Source organism: Alternaria burnsii (assembly GCF_013036055.1).
Source record: "Alternaria burnsii strain CBS107.38 chromosome Unknown 715, whole genome shotgun sequence".
NCBI classification, from domain to species: domain Eukaryota; kingdom Fungi; phylum Ascomycota; class Dothideomycetes; order Pleosporales; family Pleosporaceae; genus Alternaria; species Alternaria burnsii.
This window is the reverse complement of record NW_024066116.1, coordinates 280,425-301,225: the sequence shown is the minus strand read 5'-3', so window position 1 is coordinate 301,225 and position 20,801 is coordinate 280,425. Positions and strand designations below refer to the sequence as shown.

General features: G+C 51.7%; 7 protein-coding genes across 7 annotated transcripts; 4 read left to right on the top strand and 3 right to left on the bottom strand.

Annotated features, from left to right (window-relative positions):
• Nucleotides 1–860: 860 nt before the first annotated feature.
• On the bottom strand, nucleotides 861–4,173 carry GT037_007241 (uncharacterized protein; the record flags this gene model as incomplete). The annotated part of the gene is made up of 4 exons (XM_038932288.1): nucleotides 861–2,156; nucleotides 2,290–2,320; nucleotides 2,684–3,775; nucleotides 3,836–4,173. The coding sequence occupies 4 exons, from the start codon at nucleotides 4,171–4,173 to the stop codon at nucleotides 861–863; spliced, it is 2,757 nt and encodes a 918-aa protein (XP_038784776.1).
• An 887-nt stretch (nucleotides 4,174–5,060) lies between these two features.
• GT037_007240 (ribonuclease) lies at nucleotides 5,061–6,442 on the bottom strand (the record flags this gene model as incomplete). Its single annotated transcript, XM_038932287.1, has 3 exons — nucleotides 5,061–5,782; nucleotides 5,832–6,153; nucleotides 6,260–6,442. 3 exons carry the CDS (start codon nucleotides 6,440–6,442, stop codon nucleotides 5,061–5,063), a joined length of 1,227 nt encoding a protein of 408 aa, XP_038784775.1.
• A 1,584-nt stretch (nucleotides 6,443–8,026) lies between these two features.
• GT037_007239 (uncharacterized protein) lies at nucleotides 8,027–8,653 on the top strand (the record flags this gene model as incomplete). The annotated part of the gene is made up of 3 exons (XM_038932286.1): nucleotides 8,027–8,113; nucleotides 8,164–8,290; nucleotides 8,340–8,653. The coding sequence occupies 3 exons, from the start codon at nucleotides 8,027–8,029 to the stop codon at nucleotides 8,651–8,653; spliced, it is 528 nt and encodes a 175-aa protein (XP_038784774.1).
• A 907-nt stretch (nucleotides 8,654–9,560) lies between these two features.
• Nucleotides 9,561–11,832, top strand: GT037_007238 (mfs transporter; the record flags this gene model as incomplete). Its single annotated transcript, XM_038932285.1, has 6 exons — nucleotides 9,561–9,752; nucleotides 9,829–10,189; nucleotides 10,430–11,051; nucleotides 11,144–11,439; nucleotides 11,487–11,684; nucleotides 11,738–11,832. The coding sequence occupies 6 exons, from the start codon at nucleotides 9,561–9,563 to the stop codon at nucleotides 11,830–11,832; spliced, it is 1,764 nt and encodes a 587-aa protein (XP_038784773.1).
• Nucleotides 11,833–11,896: 64 nt separating this feature from the next.
• On the bottom strand, nucleotides 11,897–14,415 carry GT037_007237 (uncharacterized protein; the record flags this gene model as incomplete). Its single annotated transcript, XM_038932284.1, has 7 exons — nucleotides 11,897–12,077; nucleotides 12,124–12,555; nucleotides 12,609–12,675; nucleotides 12,744–12,898; nucleotides 13,488–13,510; nucleotides 13,882–14,135; nucleotides 14,184–14,415. The coding sequence occupies 7 exons, from the start codon at nucleotides 14,413–14,415 to the stop codon at nucleotides 11,897–11,899; spliced, it is 1,344 nt and encodes a 447-aa protein (XP_038784772.1).
• Nucleotides 14,416–14,976: 561 nt separating this feature from the next.
• Nucleotides 14,977–16,031, top strand: GT037_007236 (uncharacterized protein; the record flags this gene model as incomplete). The annotated part of the gene is made up of 3 exons (XM_038932283.1): nucleotides 14,977–14,994; nucleotides 15,061–15,468; nucleotides 15,522–16,031. 3 exons carry the CDS (start codon nucleotides 14,977–14,979, stop codon nucleotides 16,029–16,031), a joined length of 936 nt encoding a protein of 311 aa, XP_038784771.1.
• Nucleotides 16,032–17,043: 1,012 nt separating this feature from the next.
• Nucleotides 17,044–20,010, top strand: GT037_007235 (uncharacterized protein; the record flags this gene model as incomplete). The annotated part of the gene is made up of 3 exons (XM_038932282.1): nucleotides 17,044–19,572; nucleotides 19,639–19,952; nucleotides 20,004–20,010. The coding sequence occupies 3 exons, from the start codon at nucleotides 17,044–17,046 to the stop codon at nucleotides 20,008–20,010; spliced, it is 2,850 nt and encodes a 949-aa protein (XP_038784770.1).
• Nucleotides 20,011–20,801: the final 791 nt, after the last annotated feature.

Genomic DNA, 20,801 nt, shown 5'->3' with positions numbered 1-20,801 from the left:
CCGAGTCCTTGGCTGCACACGCCGAGGTTGTGCCTGAAATCATCCTTCGCCATGGTTGAATCTGGTATGAGCTACCGCTACCCTAGCGGGAAGATTTACAGTGCTTGAACGGATGCAAGCCACGAACCCATCTTCACCGGAGAACCTACATTTGCCAAGTTGCTGAAAAGATAAGGGTGTGGCTGGTTTTGAAACGGCTGGATGCTTTTGCGCTACAATTGATAACCCACTTTCGCATGGTATCTAGCACTCTAGCTCACCAAGAATCTAGGCGCAACCGGGGTATGGGGAAGGCGAAAATGCCGAACGCGGACTTTACAGCGACACCAATCACACGTCTTGCGATTCCACCCGGTAGCTGCTGGCCCTGCATATGCGGCTGTTTGGATGTGGCAACTACTTCTAACCGCGGCCGCGAATCTGCGGATGCGGATCGCTGAATTACCCCTTGGGTGCGTTCCGGGAACATTTCTTCTGGGCGATATCTTTTAGACTGGATACGAGCAAGACAAGCGTTGGCGTCGTGGAAACGGGGTTTTGATGGAGGAGCTGAACGTGTTGAACAGTATATGATGACTACATGACCGCGATTGAGTGTAAACTCCCGATGGTGGCGTGAGAATCACTTCGACAATACCCGTCTGCTGAGATCACCACTCGATCTACTTCACTGGCGTACGTTCAAAGAGGAAAGGTGATCATTAGTTGCTACGACGTAGAGAATGGTCACCAGAGGATAAGTCCGCTACTCGCAGGATTAGCCGATTGTATCAGACATGATCGATCAACTACGCGACCACCAAGCTATGATGTCGAGCAGAATCCTACGTTCTCCCATGGATATTACCGTGGTGATGCCATCATTCGCCCTCCTTCTGCCTCTTAGTTACTCGATCAGTCTCCTGCTTCTTGATCACGCGGCCAAGTTTCAGAGTCTCACTACGCTTCTCGTTCTGTTTTGCCTGTGCTCTGGTAGCATCAAGTTTCTCAGCTGGGTTGGCGACAATACCCTGCAGGCCGCTTCCACCCAACAAGCTATCGCATCTGGTCTTCGACACCCTAAGTAATTTTATGATCCACGTCATACGATCCTCAAAAGTCCAGTTGCGTGTTCTTGCAGCCTGGTGCCAGAAATTGGCGTCGAACGAATGGAATACGGAAGGCCCTAAGCGGTGCAAACGCTCTGCCAGATCTTCTATTGTCCAGCAGAGAATCAACTTGTCTGCAGGCAGGTAGTAATCAGGCCCTGTTAAAGGCCCACGCCAACGCTTCTGCAACGAGTTCTGGTTCTTTTGGCCTTGGTTGCCTTCGATACCATCAAGATTGTTCATGGCGTTGAGAAGCATTTGAACCCACTGCTCACGGTCTTCGTCTGTTGCTGGAAGTGTTGTATCATCTTTGGGACAGTGCCAGTTCTGCTGCGGCATGGTAGCCATTGCTTGACTAAGGGAATTGACTATGTCGGACGGGTGAGGGCACTGTGCAGGCGCTGTCAAGCCTTGATCAGCAGGTGGTGCTGCGACGATATTCTGCTGAGTAATGTTGTGTTGTTGTTGTTGAGGTGTGACCGTCGCGGGCATATTTGATACCATCTGACCGTTAAAGAAGCTATATTGCGGGATCAGGTTGAGATAGGTTTCTCCGTAGAAGTGGTTGTTGCCATAGGTCGCTGGACTGGGGATAGGAGTATTTACACCCATGTTGGGAGAGTGTTGTTGTGCATACGAACCACGTACTGCACGTGGTTGCTGCTGCTGCTCTGTGGATACATGTGGTGCATACTGATGACCCCAAGAGTTTGGCCGGTGCTGCTCTGGAATTACATGTGGTCCGTACTGACAAGCCCATGCGGCGCTTGTTCCCGTATTGTGAGGGCTTGGAGTAAAATGATCACCCCATGCGTTGTGCTGCTGTTGTGGCTGTTGTACTGGAAATATTTGGGGCGGATGTTGATAAGTGAATGTACTGTGCGGTTGCTGTGATTGCTGCTGCTGTTCTAGAGATACCTGGGGTGCATACTGACGGGCCCATTCATCCTGTTGCTGCCACTGTTCTGGGTATACCATTCTCAGAGCTGTACGTGTGTTCTTGTCAGCTACGGTGATACTGTTGACTAGGGCTGAGTTGCGTTCTTGAGCGATGAATGGCGACGGTACCTAAAGCAGAAGGTGGGGGATCGTTTAATGGATGCAAGAAGTGCTGTGAATGCACGCTCCAGAACATCGGCAGAAGGAACCATCGCGCAGTCGAGCGAAGTAGAAGAGCGAAATGTATTGCGAATTCACTAACCTCGATCTGCGGATTTGTAGCACCATTTTCACTGTTAGAACATTAGACATGTGCGAAACTAGCAAGGATTCAAGATCGTATGATGAACCAAGTCGTCTCCCTCAAGGTAAGACATCGCGCACGATAGTGGTGCAGGTCAATAGTGTCAATCTGATATCCGGTGGATACTGCATCCATCGTCACCAACTATGCATGCCGCTCTTATCCAAGAAGAAAAGGCCATCAATAAACTCATGAAGTACGGACATTAGTATGCAAGAGACGTAGCTGCGCAAAGAACGAACAATTTCATCGTAAGACAGGGGTCATGTCATCCATTACGAACATATAAACACACTAGATTCGAAAGGAACCACCACACCACACTCATCCTGTCCATCAATCCACTGCCTACTACTCGTTCGACTCACCAGCATCAGTCTTCTCCACTTCATCGCTGTTCATCTCCGAAGCATCTCTCTTCTTGCCAGCGACAGCATCATTTCCAGCAGCCAGGTAACTTTGTCTATGGCCATTCGAGAAATGATTAGCCTTCGTTTGTCTACACAACATTGGCGCATTCGCAACAACCATGTCCAAGCCATCAAGTTTGAGTAGCCTCGCACATCTAGCCTTACTCAGCTTCAACAGTTCACACACCGCGTCGATACGCGCTTCGAACGTCAAGCTCCGGTGCGTGTATATGTTCTTGAGCTTTGCTGGGTCATAGATGTTGAGAGACACAGGACCGCAAGTATGAAGCTCGATAGCGATGGTGAGTAGATGCCAACAGATGGTAGAGATCATGACAGGTGTGATAGGGGATGTAGGCGGATTAGATGAGAGAGTGGCAAAATGCGAATCGAAGTTGGCAACGGTGGCGCGGTCGATGCATTGGGTTATATCGACGTAGGCGTCGTACATCTGACGAATACAGACCTTGCGGGTTGCATCATCATCATCCTTGGGTAAGCTAGAGTCGTTGACTGGGGGAGTGTAGTTGTGGAGAATCACGCGGGTGACTGCCGCTTGCTTAGCCTCCGCAAAGCGTTTGAATCCTATGGCTGACGGTACAGCTGCGGCGACTGGTTGAGTCGTTTGTGCTGATACTTGTGCTTGAGCAGGAGATTGTGCTTTTCGTGTTGCAGCTGGTTCCTTCTGCGTCCAATCGCCACTCGACTTCTTAGAAGCTTTCAATTCGGTAGCCATTACGGACGATGGGACTGCTGAATAAGTTCCTAGACTAGGATAGTAAAGCCCACCTAGTGGTTCTGTGGAAGCTTTCTCTGATAATGCCGACGTTGTGTATTGATGTGCGGCGTACTGCTGTTGGTTTATATCCTGCATGTGTCGGCCCTGTGGCACTGAATCGTGCTGCAACCACGGTGTTTGTGCCTGAGCATGAGACAGCTGCACGGGCTGTGACGCATACGATCGTTGTAAGACGCGCAGAGGTGCTTGTGGCGGGTGAGACTCTGGACGCCACTGTTGACCAGGTTGGGAGATTCTAGCGCTATCAGCGGAACAAGAATCTTGCCACCGTGCATCAACTATGCGATTCGTATACGTAAACTGTGCTTGGTTATGTGAATCATGCCTTTGCTGAGAATGCGGCTGTTGCTGTTGCGCCATGATATCTCGGTCTTCGAGTACATACTTTAGGTCTGCAGAGTATGAGATGTCAGCGTTGATGTTCTCGTAGTCTATGTTGTTGGGATCAAAGCCATCCAGTATAGCATCCTGCGCGTGTACAGTTGCAACTAGAATATTGAGGTCGTCTTTACCCAGTAGCCCATTTTCTACCCCAAGATCACTCTCCTTCAGGTCGACAGTGTTGAAGAACAGGTCTAAATTTAGGTCGTGAATCTTCGCAAGACGGCTTGGATCCTGAGTGTGTTGAGACATATCGTAGTTGGTTGTGTATTGTTGCTGTTTCGGTCACGTATTTGGCATGGTTGCCATGGGCGGTGCTGCCGTACGAGTCTGGAAGCAAATCTTTAAGTGCTGAGAAGTTACGCGACATTGTGAAGTATCTCTGGGTGGTTAGTGGAACGTTGTGGTGAAATCATCACGTCGCGTCGATTTCATAACGTGAAATCGTTGACAATAGGCGCTCCGTTGAGGTGAATGCAAGAGAGACTGAGCACCCATGTCGCGTCGATGGCGAATACGGCCGCAAAGTCATGCCACTGTTGCTATCCACTTCATAAGCTTATTTCCATGATACTGTGTTGATCTACTGATCAGGAGTCATGCATATGTTTTGCAACGCATCAGAACCCTTTTACTATTGAGAGACATCGATATTAGACCTCAATACATCCTCTTGATGATATTCGCACGTGTTAGTATGTGGCTTCGATATACATACAAAGCATACATGCAAAGGTACTCATCATCCAAAAATATGGCGGACGCAAAGAACTTGATGGCAATGATGAAGAGAACAACAACATTGGGGTAAAAGATGATTTGTGTATACCAAGTGCCATGGACGCAAGCATCCGATATGGACATCATGATATGAGAACAAAAGCCTCTCCCACAGTGCAACCCTAGGGTTTGTGATGTAGCACAGGGAAGTACGGTCATAACCAACTAAGAAGCTTGGAGATTTCAGGATAAGCGGCAAAAAGAACATCGGCGTGATTCGCAAGAAGTGGCGATACAGCTCTTTTGAACTCTCGTCGAAACAGATGGCGCTTTCAATGTATATCAAAGACATCCGGGTTGTAGATGGTAATGGAAGATGAAAGCGGGTGATTCGATTAGCTCTTGATGTAACGGGGCTTTTAAGTTCCTTCTTGCGGAGGCTGCTCTACGGTGGTAGAACCGCCTGGGCGGGTCGTAGTGGTTGTTGTCGTGGTCGTGGTCGTGGTCGTGGTCGTTGTGACTGTGACGATATTCCCAATGCCGGCATCGCGGTATGTCTCCCTGCGCACATCCTCATTGCTTGAACGACTTTTTAGTGCTTGCTGAGTCTGTTGTGGCTGGCTTCCTCCGTATAGCTCATCTAGAATAGCTTTCCTTGGCCCTTTGCTTGAAGCATATATAGCATCTAGTCTTTTCAGTGTACTTTCTAGAACTTCCCTACGGGAAGATTCAAGATTATCCTCATCCTTGGAATTATCCAGAGAGCCTCTGGGCTTGCTCATCTTCTCTGGCACAGTGTCGTCAATCTTACAAAACTTGTCTAGAGAAGAATCAGGCGAGCATGGTAGCATGGGCTGGACAACGGATGATCCGGCGAGTAAAGGGTGGTCGAAGAATCCCATGTGCTGAAGTGCGTGGGCAACAACCTCACTTGAATGATCTTCGCCGTCCATGTAAATGGCTCCAATAATGGCCTCGAGGGTATCTGCCACCGTGTTTCGAACCACCCCCCTGCCCGATCTTGCCCAGCCGCGGATTATGACTTGATCCAGCCCGAGCCTGAGGCCACGATCAGCGAGTTCCGTATTGCTGACCAAATTGTGCTTCATATCAGTCCAAGCTGAAAGGAGGTGACGCTTGCCTACGATCATCAGCGTTGGGACAGGTTGGAAGATATAGTGTGAGATTACCGCGGTAGTCACGCGCCTGGTAAAACATCTTGGCCAATACCGCGTCCATGGCAGCGTCTCCGACTAATGAGAGAGCCTGGTTCTTATCGACGCGATGGACAACACCCGCGACGCGAAGGAGGCAGTCGGGTAGAGTTGCCTGCAAGGCTTCTGCACATAACAGCTTGTTCTTGAAGACATGACCACTGATCATTTCCGTGCGCTCGATGAGGCCGTCGACCGTTTCGATTTCATCAACCAGGGCAGGCGGGAAGCCTTCTTTCGCAAGAACAGAATTAGAAATGCACCATCGCCGCTTGGAAGTATGAAAGAGTGCCTTGAACTGTTCATGCTAGTTAGTACTGAACACGCAAGATCGGTTCATGCATCTATATGCTCTTTCGAACCTGGAGTCAGTTCTTGAATAATGCCATATTGAGAATGCAAACATCCATTTGTTCAAACAATTCATTGTGTTCGACAAGATGGTCGAAGGCGCCAAAAGCGAGCGTAATGCCGTATTTTGCCTGCATCTGCAATGCTGTAGCGCAGGGTGACTTCGTGAAAACCCAGCCAATAGCGGACTCGGCGCCGGCAATGCTTAGGTCAATTCTGCCACCGGAACTGAGCATATTCTTTGTCGCAGTGTTGATGATCGCTTTGGGTATGGGTGGGCCAAGCGAACAAATCGACGATAAAAGCGGAGACTGTACCTTTGGGTCATCTGGAAGCCTGGTTTGTAGGGCAACAGTCGTCGGTTTGTCCCCTGGCAAACGGTCTGGTTAGATGACTTCGGTCTCATCTCGCTTGGGGTCGTCTTGGGTACCATGGTTTCGTATCACTCGGCGTGGTGCCGTGGTTGTAGTGGGAGTTGACGCTGCGTAGACAGCGAGGCGTTGGTGCTTTATTTTTGCGGCATGCTTTCGCGACACTGCCTTGCTGCCCGCTGACGAAACTTTCCTCACGAAACCTCCCATCGCTGAGATGCGTGGGGAAATCAGAAGTGCGGACGACCGAACAGCCGGTAAGATTGTGCGTGCGTGAAACGCAAGGCTTTGGTGTTCGAAAAATGTCAGCCGCCGGTGTCCGAAGCAATTTCATTGGTGCTTTGCATGGCACGGTCGCCCCACCGATCAATTCTCACCAGCGCAACTGGTATGCCAATTCACAGCGCAAGCACAGTCTCCCGTGTGTTTTGCTCTCCCTTTCGCGATGGTTATGATCTTCAATCGCAATCTTAATTATGGCCATCTTCTATTTCTCCGAAAGCTTCGGCCTCCAAGCCTTGCCCAGGCCGGTTTTGCTAGCATCAAGATCTCATGGTTTTGCTGTTGCTGTTGAGATCCTAGGCAACCTTCTAAATGTGCTGCGTCGCTCTTGTTGTTGTCCATTTGCTAACGCACTCGCGACTGAAGTTTTGAAGGCAGTTCTTGCAGGAGAGGCTGTCGGCGATTGAAGCTTCTGCGGCGAACGCTCTGTCCCCCTCGTCAGCTCACAAAGTGTTGACTTGCGGGCTTCCGGTAATCAGGTGCCCTTGCAGTGCCTAGGTTCTCGGCGTGCAGTTCGGTACATCTTTATTGAATGCTATAAAATATTGGTGGCGCAGAAGGAGTGCAAAGTACAAGTAGATATTTAAAGTTCGCGTTACACGTGGCGGGGTGATCTACGCGGTTTCACATTGTTCTGCGAGGGTGACTACCTAAACTTTGTCGCATCCTGCGGTTCTCGAGTTATCAGCTTCCCTAACATCACTTTGTTGCAGTCTTACACTTGACGACGCGCTATTGACTTGTGTTCAAACGGACCGTTCTCGGTTATAAACAAAATGTAGCGGGTTGTTTCTTCATGCCGCTTTCGCGTACGCCACTACCAATCAGGAGTCTTGTCAGCAAGTAAGCCGATCGACAACTTAATTGCTATCTGGGGGTGACACGGGCCTGCCATGGGGACGTGCACACTAGATCAGCTTGAATGTTGACAGCCCTGCCAATCCGGAGGTCGAACGGTGGAACGAGCAGCCAATCAACTAGAACCTAAGGATGATCCAGCCAGCCATTGTAAGTCTGGGTCTCTCTCAGGGTGCTGCCACAGGTCCGCGGATAACTTCAAAAACCGAGCCTCCCCTCGATCGTTCCATCTTGTCCCAGAAGTCCAATACTTATTTCTTTCGGTACCCTCATTCTACAGCCGCTTCCGTGTAATAAACGTTTGCCAATATGCGCTTCTCCATCATCGCCGCAGTTGCTGCATTCAGCTCTACAGCTCTGGCCCAAGGCCTTCTTGACCAGATCCCGCAATGTGCTGTGAGTAATTGACAATGACTACTACCGAATGATAGCTAAAGAGGACGCAGCAACAATGCTTCGGTGGCAACCTAGGCAGCTGTGGTGTTGCCGACATTGCATGCATTTGCGGTAGCAGTGTAATCAACGATGTATCTTGCTGCGTATTTGCTACATGCTCGCAGGCGGATATCCAATGTACGTCACTAACTATCTCACAGTCTGTGCCAGCTAACAAGTTTCACAGCAACCACTCAATTCGCCGTCCAACTGTGCAACCTCCAGAATGTCGATGTTAACACGCAACCCTCGTGCCCGTCTGGCAGCGCAACGCCTTCTGCGGGCAACTCCTCCAGCGCTTCTATGACCTCCTCGGGAAGTGCCTCTATGACCTCTTCAGGAAGTGCCTCCATGACCGCCTCAGGAAGTGCCGCCTCAGGAAGCACTTCCATGACTGCTTCAGCATCCGCGGCAGGCAGCACCGGTGCAGCGCCCTACCAGACTGCAGGTGCTGGAATCGGTCTTGGAGTTGCCATGGTTGGATTGCTCGCTGCTTTGTAAAGAAGAACGGTTATTCCTGTACGCTGTTGGACACTTGTCCAGCACCCAGCTTCTTGAACTGTAACTCCAGCCATGCACCCGACGCGTCGAGGACCAGAACGCTTCACGAGGCGCGCCTCGAGAGGTTTTTCTCGCAAAAATCGACTAGTCACACGAAAGACATGGCCTGGCTTGTCCTTAGTATAATTCTACTTTTTTTTTGAAACTTCTTTGTTTTTAGCAGGCTTGATGACTATGAAGGCCGCATTTGCTGAACTCTGCCACGGGTATGATGTCTCTCTCTTGATGTCAAAAATGGTCCATCAATCGCGAAGATGGCTTGTGAAGAGCTTTGTTTCAAGATCTTCTCTTCGGGGTCTCGTCAGACATAATTCTGATTACCTTGCGAGTCTCGATGGCTGCGATCCATAAGAGCCCAATTGAAGTGGAGGAGTCGCTTGTCCTACTGCCCGTGAGATAGCCTGATACCCATGTTCATATGATGCTCACATAAGAAAATAGTCTGGATAGCTCTAGCTTTATCCAGGTTTAATGTAAGTGCTCGAATCTTGAAGACGTAGATAATCCATAAGATGATTATGTCTTTGCGCAGAATGTGCCCAATCCGGTGCCCGTGCGGCTTAGTCTTGAACATTTGAAGCCTTGTCGGCCTCTAGCCGGAAGGCGCTGCGCCACCACTATCTGCCATTGGCTGCCTCCCACCGAAGCATATTGAGATTCCGCGGTCCATGGGGGGCGATCTCCACACCCCAGATCTATTGACCCTTCAACACCTCCGACATCTCTCACTGTCAGCCTCCCTCCCTTTTTTTTCCAGTCCTGTTCTATTCGCATACATATCATGTAACTGCTTGAACCTCACACCATCAAGCTGAGTTGATATAGGCGCTCATAAACTCGTGCGACAATGGGTCTCGGCATCCTCGCTGACCATGCACTCGAACGGGTCCCTGGGACCGCGCAGGTATTTGAAGGCGAGCAGCGGAGAGAAGTCGAAAGAAACGCAGGAAGTAGGACAGGAAGGTCAGATTTGAAGTACGATAAAACTGGGAAAATACTGCTTGTTCCGCAGCCGAGTGATGATCCGAATGATCCGCTTGTACGTCCCTTTGAACCTCCCAGTCTCAAAACGAGGCCTAGGTAAGCCTCCGCAAGGTTGACTGATGCGTTCACAGAACTGGTCTCTTCGTCGCCGCGACACCATTCTCCTTCTTCTGTCCCTCTTGTCAGTCATCGCGAGCACCCTCTCCCCCATCCTCGCCGCCAACACCATCTCCCTCGCCATCTACTTTGGTCGCGACTTAACCGACATGGCACTGTTGACCGGCTACCACCTCTTGGGTGTTGGGGTTGCGGGCTTTCTTTTCGTGCCGTCAGCGCGTATCTGGGGAAAACGACATGTGTATCTCCTGGGCAACGTGCTGGTGGTGGTGAGTTGTGCTTGGGGTGGCGCGATAGGAAATCATTATGGTGGGTTTCTGTGGGCGAGGGTGTTTCAAGGTGTGGGGTTAGCGCCATTTGAGGCGCTTGTTAATGGTGAGTTCCAAGGAAAGGGATGGAGGGCTCCGTCATTGAGTTGAGTAGGTGCTAATGTCTTGTGTAGGTACGTTTGGTGTTTCCTATATCGTATCTGCTTGAGACGATGTTCGGGTTCCTCTGTCGTTGGAGTGACAGCTATCTGATGCCCCGCCGAGACGACTCCAAGCATCGTCGCGAAGCGTGGATATCTTCGAATTCCACTTCAAGCCTGCGCTAACTTTGCATCTCGACCTATAGCTAGCGTTGGCGATATGTATCACGTCCACGAGCGTGGAGTTCGCATGGCACTGTCCAACTTCTGCGTCTTCGGAGGCGCGTTTCTCACCCCAGTCTTGGTAGGAGTGATAGCGGATCGAATCGGGTACCAGTGGACATTCTATTTCGTCGCCATATTCGCAGGAGTCATGCTACCCTTGATGATCCTTTTCGTTCCGGAGACGGCGTTCCGGAGGGAAGAGAAGTTCGACATCGACACCATGGGGAACTTGCTAGTTCTAGATGGAGAAGAAATGAAAATGCTGGGGAACAAAGGTCCAAACACTACATCACTTGAACACGACGCAGCTGGGGATATGGCTGAAAAGGGAGCGGAACATTCTCCAGAACATCAATCGATGGGCAGTCCGCCACGCAAAGCTACTTTCCTCGAAAGTATCAAGCCGTTCAACGGACGGAAAACAGATGAGCGGTATCTGCACCTCCTTTTGCGTCCTTTCTCACTGTTCCTACATCCGGGTATCCTATGGGCTTGTCTCATCCAAGGCACTCTAATCGGCTTCACGGTTCTTATCGGTGTTGTGCTTGCAGCGATTATGCTCGGCCCACCGCTTTGGTTTGGAGAGGTGGAAACAGGATACATGTAAGCTTCATCCTCACCTCCTTCTTCCCGTTCTTTTATTCACCTTGTCCCTATGTTAAGCGTACATATTCTGACTCCATAACCTTGTAAAGGTATACAGGTGCCTTCATCGGTGCACTGCTCGGCTTTGCCCTCACCGGCTTGATTAGCGACTGGTCCGCCAACCTACTCACACGCCTTAACAACGGCGTATACGAACCCGAGTTTCGCATGGTACTCGTAGTTCCACAACTCATACTAGGTTGCGCTGGTATCTACGGCTTCGGTTGGACCAGCGCAGATGCGGGGAAGTACGGGTGGTTCTGGCCTGATTTCTTCTTCGCGCTCGTAGTCATGGGTATGGTTTGTGGTGCTGTTGCCAGCGCGCTATACATTGTCGATGCGCATCGTAAGTCTCCAAGATTGTGTCGTGTGTTGAGATACTGACGTGTACAGGCGGCATATCTATCGAGGCTTTTACGTGCCTACTCGTTTTCAAGAATATATTCTCCTTCGCCTTGACATTCAAAGGATTTGACTGGATTGTTGATGCTGGACGGCGGAGTGGGCAAGGTGGGGGTGGGGGAATCAAAGACCTTTTCGTCATCGTCGGGAGTGTGCAGGTCGCCATTTGTGCATTAACGATTCCGATGTGTAAGTTTTAGGACAGCAGGTGAAGTGAAGACATGAGCTAACACATTTGATAGACATCTTTGGCAAGAAGAACCGGAGTTTTTTTCACCGCTATAATATTTTCTTTGCGATAACAGATTGGGTCGCGGATAAGCTGACATTTTGGTAAGGGGGGTGTTAGAAGGCCATTGTTGGAGATACTCGCTTTAGATCAATCATTGTGAACTTCAATCTCAACACACAGTGTAACCTCCATCCACTTTAATCTCTTGTCCAGTAATGTAGCTAGAGGCATCCGATGCCAAAAATGCTACCGTACCCATCAATTCTTCAGGTGGGCCCATGTGACCCTGTGGAATTTTGGACTCCCACTCGGCCTTCAGGTTTGGATTGTCTACAAGAATCTGCGCCTTCCTACTCCCTGTCAGCTATCGTCTCTTACTTCAGCACGAATACGCACATGGCCTGCTCAGTGATCATGTAGCCGGGGCTCAAGCAGTTCACTCGAATGCCCTTGCTCGCCCATTCAACGGCTAGACTAGCCGCAAGATGCCGAACTGCGGCTTTACTCGAGTTATACATAGCCTGGGGTTGCGGCACATTGACAATGCTGCCGCTGATGCTTCCGATGAAGATCATGTTCCCGGGCTTGTTGCGCGCCATTAAGTACCTAGCAATTTCAGTGGCACAGTAGAATGTGCCTTCCAGATTGACGCCGAGCATTGTCTTTATCTGTTCAGGCGTCATCTCGATGGCTTCTACGTTCTGACAATATCCGGCACAGGTAACCAGGTTCGTAATCTCGTCATGCGCGCCGAGTACCTCGCGAATGGACTGATCGACCTCGGATTTCTTCCCAACGTCAGCGTAATGCGTTGTAATCTTTGGGACCCTGTGGGAAACCGTAAACGCGTAAACGCAGAGGGAGACCTTCGGACTGCTTACGGCTGTCCCGAGTGTAAATGCCGGAACTCTTGGGTGATCTCCATGGCTCGTTGAGTAGCCTCCGCTTCTACAAGTCAGGGTGACGATGGTCAGCACATAGCGGTCAAGTGCTCCAAAGGTTGGGAGAAGACCAACTGTGAATGTCGACAATCGCGAGGTTGGCACCGCTTAGAACAAGCGATCGGCTCATAGCTAATCCTAGGCCTCTGGCGCCACCCGTGATAACTGCGGTCTTGTCCGCAAGCGAGAACGCGGGCAACGTTGGCCGAAAGGCCGCCCTGTGTGTATATCTGGCGGAGGTAGTCATTCCACCTGGCGAGCGTAGGCGCCTAAAAATAGTCTTGCAATTCATAATACCTAGTGTCAAGTTCTCCAAGCGAAAAGCATTGAAAGACGAATGCAGCCGTGACCAGCAGGCACGATGGTTTCATGGAGGATAGAGCTGCATCACTAGCTCCCCTGTTGCGGTATACCTGGGCTGTGCCGCAGAACAAGCTCTCTTATCGGGCGATAGCGCTAATCCGTTCCTATCAGCGCAGCTAGAATGCTAATTGGTCGCGCAAGCACAATCTACTGTGTGTTTCGCGGCGCATATAGATGATACAAACCAAGACCGTGTAGGTTTTCGATGGCTTAAACGAACTTGCGATTTATCCTCAAATTCAACCTTTACTACTGAACGACTGTGCAGATTGAAGTCAAGTAGAAATTGACACGAGGAAGAAGATTTGTCGCTGCAGCAGTTGAATGCGCCAGTTCCTGAACCACTACTTTTCCAAGACACACAATGTTGAATGTTGTTCTTGAGCATCTCCTACACCTAATTCATTCTAACCAAATCATGTGCCAATGTGATGAGGCTGCCACACTGCTACCTACATACTTGACGACGGATCAACGTTCTGTAACATGCATTAGGAACCACACAGATGGGCCACATTGATGAAGGCGCAGTAAACTCCAGGAGCGCAGGCTCGTAGATCCAAGCGGGTGCGGCACAGCTGTCTCTGGAATCTAGCAATCGAGCCATCTCTAAATTCTCAAAGCGAAGAAGAGGCACCCTGTAATGGTCTTTTCCTTGCGTTCGAATCTTCTTACGAACATCAAAACGCAGTGAGAAGTAGAACGTAGCGCCAGCCTGTCGTTAAGAGAATTTGGGGTTGGCTCGTTTGACAGAGTGCTGAGACAGCTAGACCGAGATCTATAAGTTTGCACGTCAGTCAATAGAGAGTTATACTGCTCAGGGTGGGAAGAGGGGGGTTTGAGACGTTACCGTGAGGAGTGTATGCTCAAAAAAACCGAGTGAACGCATGACGCGATGAACAGCGTCATCTCCGCCGTCCTGATAGACTGCGCCAATGAGAGCTTCGAGTGTCGTCGCGACCATTTTGGGGGAGACGGCAGGCGTGCTATCAGCCACAATGACGCATCTGTCGAGACCAGCTTGATACCCTCGGCGAGCCAGCGCATCGTTGCTCAGCGTCTCGTTACGCAATTGCGTCCATTGCGCTTGAGAATGCACTCGCCCTAGGATCGTCAGTACCCCGCAGCGCTCAGCGGGACCGTATTGCTTACCAGTCGAACTGCGAGCTTCATACCAGGCGCTGCAGAGTACCTTGGCGAGAACTGCATCACCTAGGACCGACAATCTTTTATTGTTGTCAAGGCCCTCGAAGTTGTTCTTGTGTAAGCAGGCAATTTTCGGAGCTGCCATTTGAACAGCCTCGACCGCGATGCGCTTATCAGTGAACGTATATTGAAGTGAGGTCTCGATATCGACCGCCTTCGATTCGACTTGAGGTAGCATCGTGAGTTGATAGAGCTGAGACGTGTTGATCAATGGATGAGAGACGAGATGGGAGATGATTTAGTTGTCAAGTGAGTTTCGCTTGGAGATGATCAAGTTCCTCTGCGAAGCTAGCGCAGGCTGCATGTGCTATAGCGACGTGCATTTCAGGGTAACATGCGGTAGTGTAGCAGGGGAAGATCAAGTTATGGAATGCCTTTGCTGTAAACTCAGTCACACCTTTCCAATGAGATCTCCACGGGTGCGTCGCCAATGCTGTGGGAACGCCTTACCCTGCGCAATGATCGCATCTAGACCCCGGCGTGCCGACAGCCGTTCCTGATGAGCGACGGCGCTATGCCAGGTGTCTAGCTTCTTTCTAGTTAGCGCCACCATACGTCATACCAAAATGCCATGAAAACAGGCATCATGGGGTCTCCGCCAAGGTGGTGTCCGACGTTAAAGAACTGGGCGAGCCATTAGGTAGGCACACTCGTTACTTTTGCTATCCGAATAACCGGTCCGCGGAAGTAACACCGACACGGATCCCCCGGAAAGACCAACCGCAAGGGTCTAGTCAATATGGCAGAAGAGATGGTGGTGCGTGGCCCTGCAGAAATCCCCTTCAAGCGTACGCCTTGCTGATTTGCGATTCTTGATAAACAGGAGCTTGGGTTCGAGGGCCTTGACCGATTTGCCGACAGGCATTTTGACAAAACCTACGACCGTCTACCAGCGATTCCGAGGACAGCGAAGCAGAAGCGCAAATTGGAACAACGACAGCGGGAGTATCTGCAGAGGACCCAAGGTCAAGCACCACAAGACGGGCCGTACCCGCCGCGAAATCATCCTGAAAATCAGCCTGGAAACCACCCTGACAAGGGGTACACGTCTCGCTCCACTGCACCAGAAAGCACAAACGGCTACAATTCCGACCCAGAGATGTACGCGCCAGATCGCTATGGGCGGGACGACCGATATCACGAGCCAGAGCAGAACGGCTACACCGCACCAGGGCCAGGATTCAAAGTCCCACGCGGCCGCGACGGACCGGGTGATACACGCGGCATGCAGGTAGCAGTGCGCCTAGTCCAACGGCATGCAAATTCCAAGCTAACGTGTAATAGCCTTATGAGCAACAACCCCATTTTGAATACGGTCAACAAAGTCTCTACGGAGGTGGCGGCATGCGACCAGCACCCCAACGAAGAGGCTCATCATGGTCTCCGCCACGCTCCCAGCGACAGGGCCGATCAAAGTCACGACGTCGTCGGTCGAACTCGCGCTCCAGAGATAGCTCGACCGACATGAAGAGCCGGCTGTTGGCGACGGTCGGCGGTGCTTTGGTAGGGGGCTTTGCCGGCAACCGAGCAACTAAAGGAAAGAAGTACGATACCGTTGCAACGATTGCCGGAGCCATTATCGGCGGCGTTGGTGCAAAAGAAGCGGCGGACCATTGGGATGATCGGAAAAGAAAGAAGGAACAGCAGAGAAACGGGGATTGGGATGACGACGACTCGGATGACAGCAAGCGAAGGAGTGATCGCAGGAGAGACGACAGATATGAACGTGATGACAGAAGGAGCAGATACGACTACAATGACAGATATGAGGGCGATGATCGGAGGAGATACTAAACATGCTTCATGGCGGTGGAGCCAGGCTGACAGCTTACGTGGGACTAAGCAGAGCTTTTTGGGACTGGCGTCCGGCTTGCGCGACATATTTATTGCGGTGGAAATTTCCGGGCTCGGGCATGAAGTGATGATGGCGCAACCTGGGACACGATACCTTTGTAGGATTTTTAAGGGAAAAAACGGATGACATGCAGGAGGTGTAATTGTTTGTTGCGGGAATGACGTGCGACGGGCGTGCCTTGTCTGCGACATGATCTGATGCGAAGGGGAGGGGCCACGCGACGGTGGGAGTTCACAGGAGGCGCCAGGGGTAGAATGTCGGTGCGGTGGTGGGCTGTCGTTCGTAATAATAGCCGATACACGAGGCACATGTCTATGCTTTTTGCCGGCAAAGAAATTCTAGAAGACTTGTAGAGGGTGTGGACATGTTTTGGACACGACGGATGCGGTGAGGACGTACAAGTGTTTTCCATGGAGCAAGTGACTGTCGAGGAGCAGAGGCAAGGTTCAACTCGGTGTGTTAGCTAGGGCTGTCCGTGCTGTTTCGAGAAGTGTAGTAGAAGGTTAGACCGATCCACCTGGTTGCGGGACCAAGCCTCGTCCCGCAGTCTATCCATCATCTCTCCGAGCACCACGCTTCAGTCACAAGAAATTATACACTACACAGAAGCCAGCGCGCCAGGACCCACTGCAGGTTCCCGAGCTCCCTTGTCCATAGCTCTGTGCCCGCCCAGCTGCACCATTGCTCAGTCCTTGTGCTACCCCAAGCCGCGCTTCTCAGCATCCCGCTCCTTCGCCGAGCCATCGTCGAGCAGCACAACTACACTCGAGGAGCTGCACCGCGCATACACACGCACCACCACCATGAGCTGGTGACTGCCCGACCACCACACCACCGCCCCTTCCCCACCACCACCACGCACGAGCTCCTTGCCTAACCGTCTGCCACCTGCCCCTCGCTCCGCGACGTTTGCCTCTGGTGTCGCCGCTGCCGCCGCACCGCAAGACGACGATGCGCAGATACAGGCCTGGAGGAGGCCCCGTGAGGGCTCATGGCGGCGTGCCAGTGCCTGATCCCTTTGCCATGGTGCGCGCATACGACAGCGACTCCAATCCCGCCCGCCCCATACGACCCTCCCCGCTGGCCGCCTCGACTATCCAGGGTCTCCCGCTAGACCTGCTCGACCGCCTGCGCTCCTTCCCGCTGTTCCAACAAGCACCGGACTCGTTCCTCACACAGGTCGGCCTGCATCTCAAGCCCCAGCTGTACCAGCCTCATGACACGATTCTCACCGAAGGCGAGACGGGCAAGGCAATGTACTGGCTGGTCCGCGGCGCTGTGCGCGTGACCTCGCGGGACCAAGAGAGCACATATGCAGAGCTGAAGCCCGGTGCTTTCTTTGGCGAGATTGGCATCCTCATGGACATTCCCCGCACCGCCACCATCATCGCCAACATGCGCTCCCTCGTCGTCCGCCTGAACAAGGAAGATCTCATGAAGGAGCTGCCGGCGTTTCCCGAGGTCGAGGTCGCTATCATGCACGAGGCACAGGAGCGACTGGCCATCTTGCAGCGCAAGAAGTCGGAGATGGGAGCCAAACGGCCCGCCATGCCCATGCGCCAGATAACGGGCAAGCGCGATCGCGAAGACGGCGACGTAGTCATGGCAGAGAGTGGCACTCTGCGCGAGGGCGAGGTCAATGCCTTCAAGAAGAGGAAGTCTCCCAGCCCGGGTCTCGCTGAAGCCATAGCTCATAGTGCCTTTGGAAGTGGCAGCATGCACGTGAGACCACTGCTCAAGGAACTGCCTCTCTTCTCCGAGCTGCCCGATGACATCCTACACTTCATTGGCATGCGCGCCCAACCCTGCTCTTTCGACCCCTTCACCGACATAATCCGACAGGGCACACAAGGACGTGATGTCTTCTTCATCGTCAAGGGCGAAGTCGAAGTCATCAACATGAACATGCCAGAGCAGAACGGTTACACCTCGCCGAACGCTGGGCGTAGGAAATCCATTGCAGCGGGCGAGCAACATTTTCAGGAGGTAAAGGCCCGATTGAAGCCTGGGCAATACTTTGGCGAAGTCGTCAGTCTCTCGCTTGCGCCACGCCGCACGGCTACGGTCCGCTCCGTGTCGGCCGTTGAGTGTTTGATGATCAGTGGCGACACGTTGAACCAGCTGTGGGACAAGTGTACTCCCGACGTACGTAGGCAGGTTGAGAATGTTGCCAAAGAGCGGTTACAAACTGCCAAGGACGATGATGTACAGATGCTCGATGCGAATAGCACACCCAACATCCACGACCTGGCCATAGCAGATCACATAATACCACGAACACCACGACGCAAGAAGAGCGTGCCGACCGTCACCTTCAATGACACAATCGATATCGATAGCCCGGTGACACCCACCCGGAGAGACGAGAAGATGATGGAACCGTTCGATCCTGATCCATTTCTCAACGTCGACCTCGACAATGTCAGGTCGAGATCTAGGAGAGGGTCGCTCGCCCCACCACCTCCAGGATCAATGCCCGATTCGCCATCCAGCCCAGCTAAGACCGACTTTCCCAAATCCCCATCGCCTGGAGGATCTCCCCTTTCCCCCTCGCCATCTTTCACGATAGCGAAGCATGCGTCCACACCGCCAGAAATGCCCTTTGACTTCAAGCGCCCTCGGCTTGTCAACAGGCCGAGCATATATGGGAGAGGCAGATTGCCTGATTCAGTGCTTATCAAAGTTCTCGCAAATCTGGACATTCACCAGCTCATGAAGTTGCGCGCAGTCTCCTCACATTGGAACAAGCTAATATCCGAATCACCGGACATACTCCACGACCTTGACCTCACCAAGTACAACCGCAAAGTCACGGATCGAGCGCTAGTAGATGTAATATGCCCCTTTGTAGGCAGCCGTCCTCGATACATCAACATCAGCAACTGCTTCCACGTTACTGACGAAGGCTTCGCTGAGCTCGCCAAAACATGCGGTCCTAGCGTCAGGATCTGGCGCATGAAGAGTGTATGGGACATCACCGGCCCGGCCGTCCTAGAAATGGTGCAGAAAGCCAAAGGCCTCGAGGAAGTCGACCTCAGCAACTGCAGAAAAGTAGGCGATAACCTGCTTGCTCGTGTAATCGGTTGGGTGGTTCCTGAAATGCCACCGCAGATGGCAATGGCGCACGCGCAACACCAAGCTCAAATCAACGGCCGGAAAGGAAAGGGAAACCAACCGGCCCCGCAACCGCTACCCCCTGGTACCGTTGTCGGCTGCCCGAAGTTGAGGAGGTTGACGTTGAGCTACTGCAAACACATCACCGATAGAAGCATGGCGCACATTGCCGTCCACGCCGCTAATCGCATCGAAAGCATCGACTTGACGCGCTGCACGACCATCACAGACGTTGGTTTTCAGCACTGGAGCGTGTACCCGTTTCCACGGTTAACGAAGCTCGTTCTGGCGGATTGCACCTATCTGACTGACAATGCGATTGTATATCTTACGAATGCGGCAAAAGGGCTCAAGGAACTGGATCTGGTAAGTGTCGAATCATCCCGTACATGTTAACAATTTGAATGTGTGTTTGCTAACGAGGATATAAAGTCATTCTGCTGCGCCCTCTCCGATACCGCAACCGAAGTCCTCGCCCTCGGTCTGCCTTCCCTCACGCACCTCAACCTCGCTTTTTGCGGCTCGGCCGTCTCCGATACGTCGCTTCGTTGTATTTCGTTACATCTCCTCGAGTTGCGCAATCTCAGCGTACGAGGCTGTGTTCGCGTTACAGGAACTGGTGTGGAAGCGGTTGTGGAGGGATGCCGCGATCTGGAACGCTTTGATGTCAGTCAGTGCAAAAACTTGGGAAGATGGGTCGAAGCTGGGGGTGTGGAGAGTGTGAAGAGTAGGGGGCGAAATGTCAAGTTTGTGACGGTCAGTGATGGGCGGTGGAGAGATGGGAGGGGGATTGTTAGACGATGATGATGATGATGAACGCGAATCCTGTTCCAGCCATCTCACATATACGGCACGGGGTTTCATGAGCGATAGTGAAGAGAGTGGAGAGTCAGGTGTATGAATGGTTCCGTTGTCTATGGGTCATCGCACGGTTCGAGGGATCAAGTGATTTATGCGCATACGGTTAGACGGTGATAGAGAAGATGTTTAGGGAAGACGATTTGGAACGATGATGTTGTATGGATACGATGTAAACGGTCTATGTCAGAAGAATACTCGGAGATGGGAAGCATTGGGGCTTGGATATGTGGATCTTGGCACGGGTTTTCGCATCTAAGGAAGATACCAGGCTTTTTTGTTCGGTGTGTATTTAGCGATGTATTTGGATTGGTTAGATCTCTTTGCTCTCCTATTGGCGGTCTTGGTTTATGTTTCCCATGTTCTATATCACTTGAAGGTTTATTTTGTTCTTCCTCGTAAGCTGTATGGCATGGGCAGCGGGAGTGAGCAATCGCTTCCAGGGTCCAGCTTCGCTTCTCCTGCACCTTGGGCTGGTGCTGGTGTCAAGGTTTTTGTTATAATCGATCGTTACAAGCGAATGACTGAGCGTGTTGGTCTGGAGCATCTCGATCCTGATTTGTGGTTCGGTTTGGTTCAACGAACATGGCTTCTGAAGGTATCTACCGGACTGGCCGCAATATTGAGTCATTCAGCTTGCGTCTTTGAGGATGCTCACAGTAGGAAGAAGTCTCGCGGTGATGAGCATAGTCCAATAGCAGTCAAGATAATCAGGAATGATATATTCGAACCACACA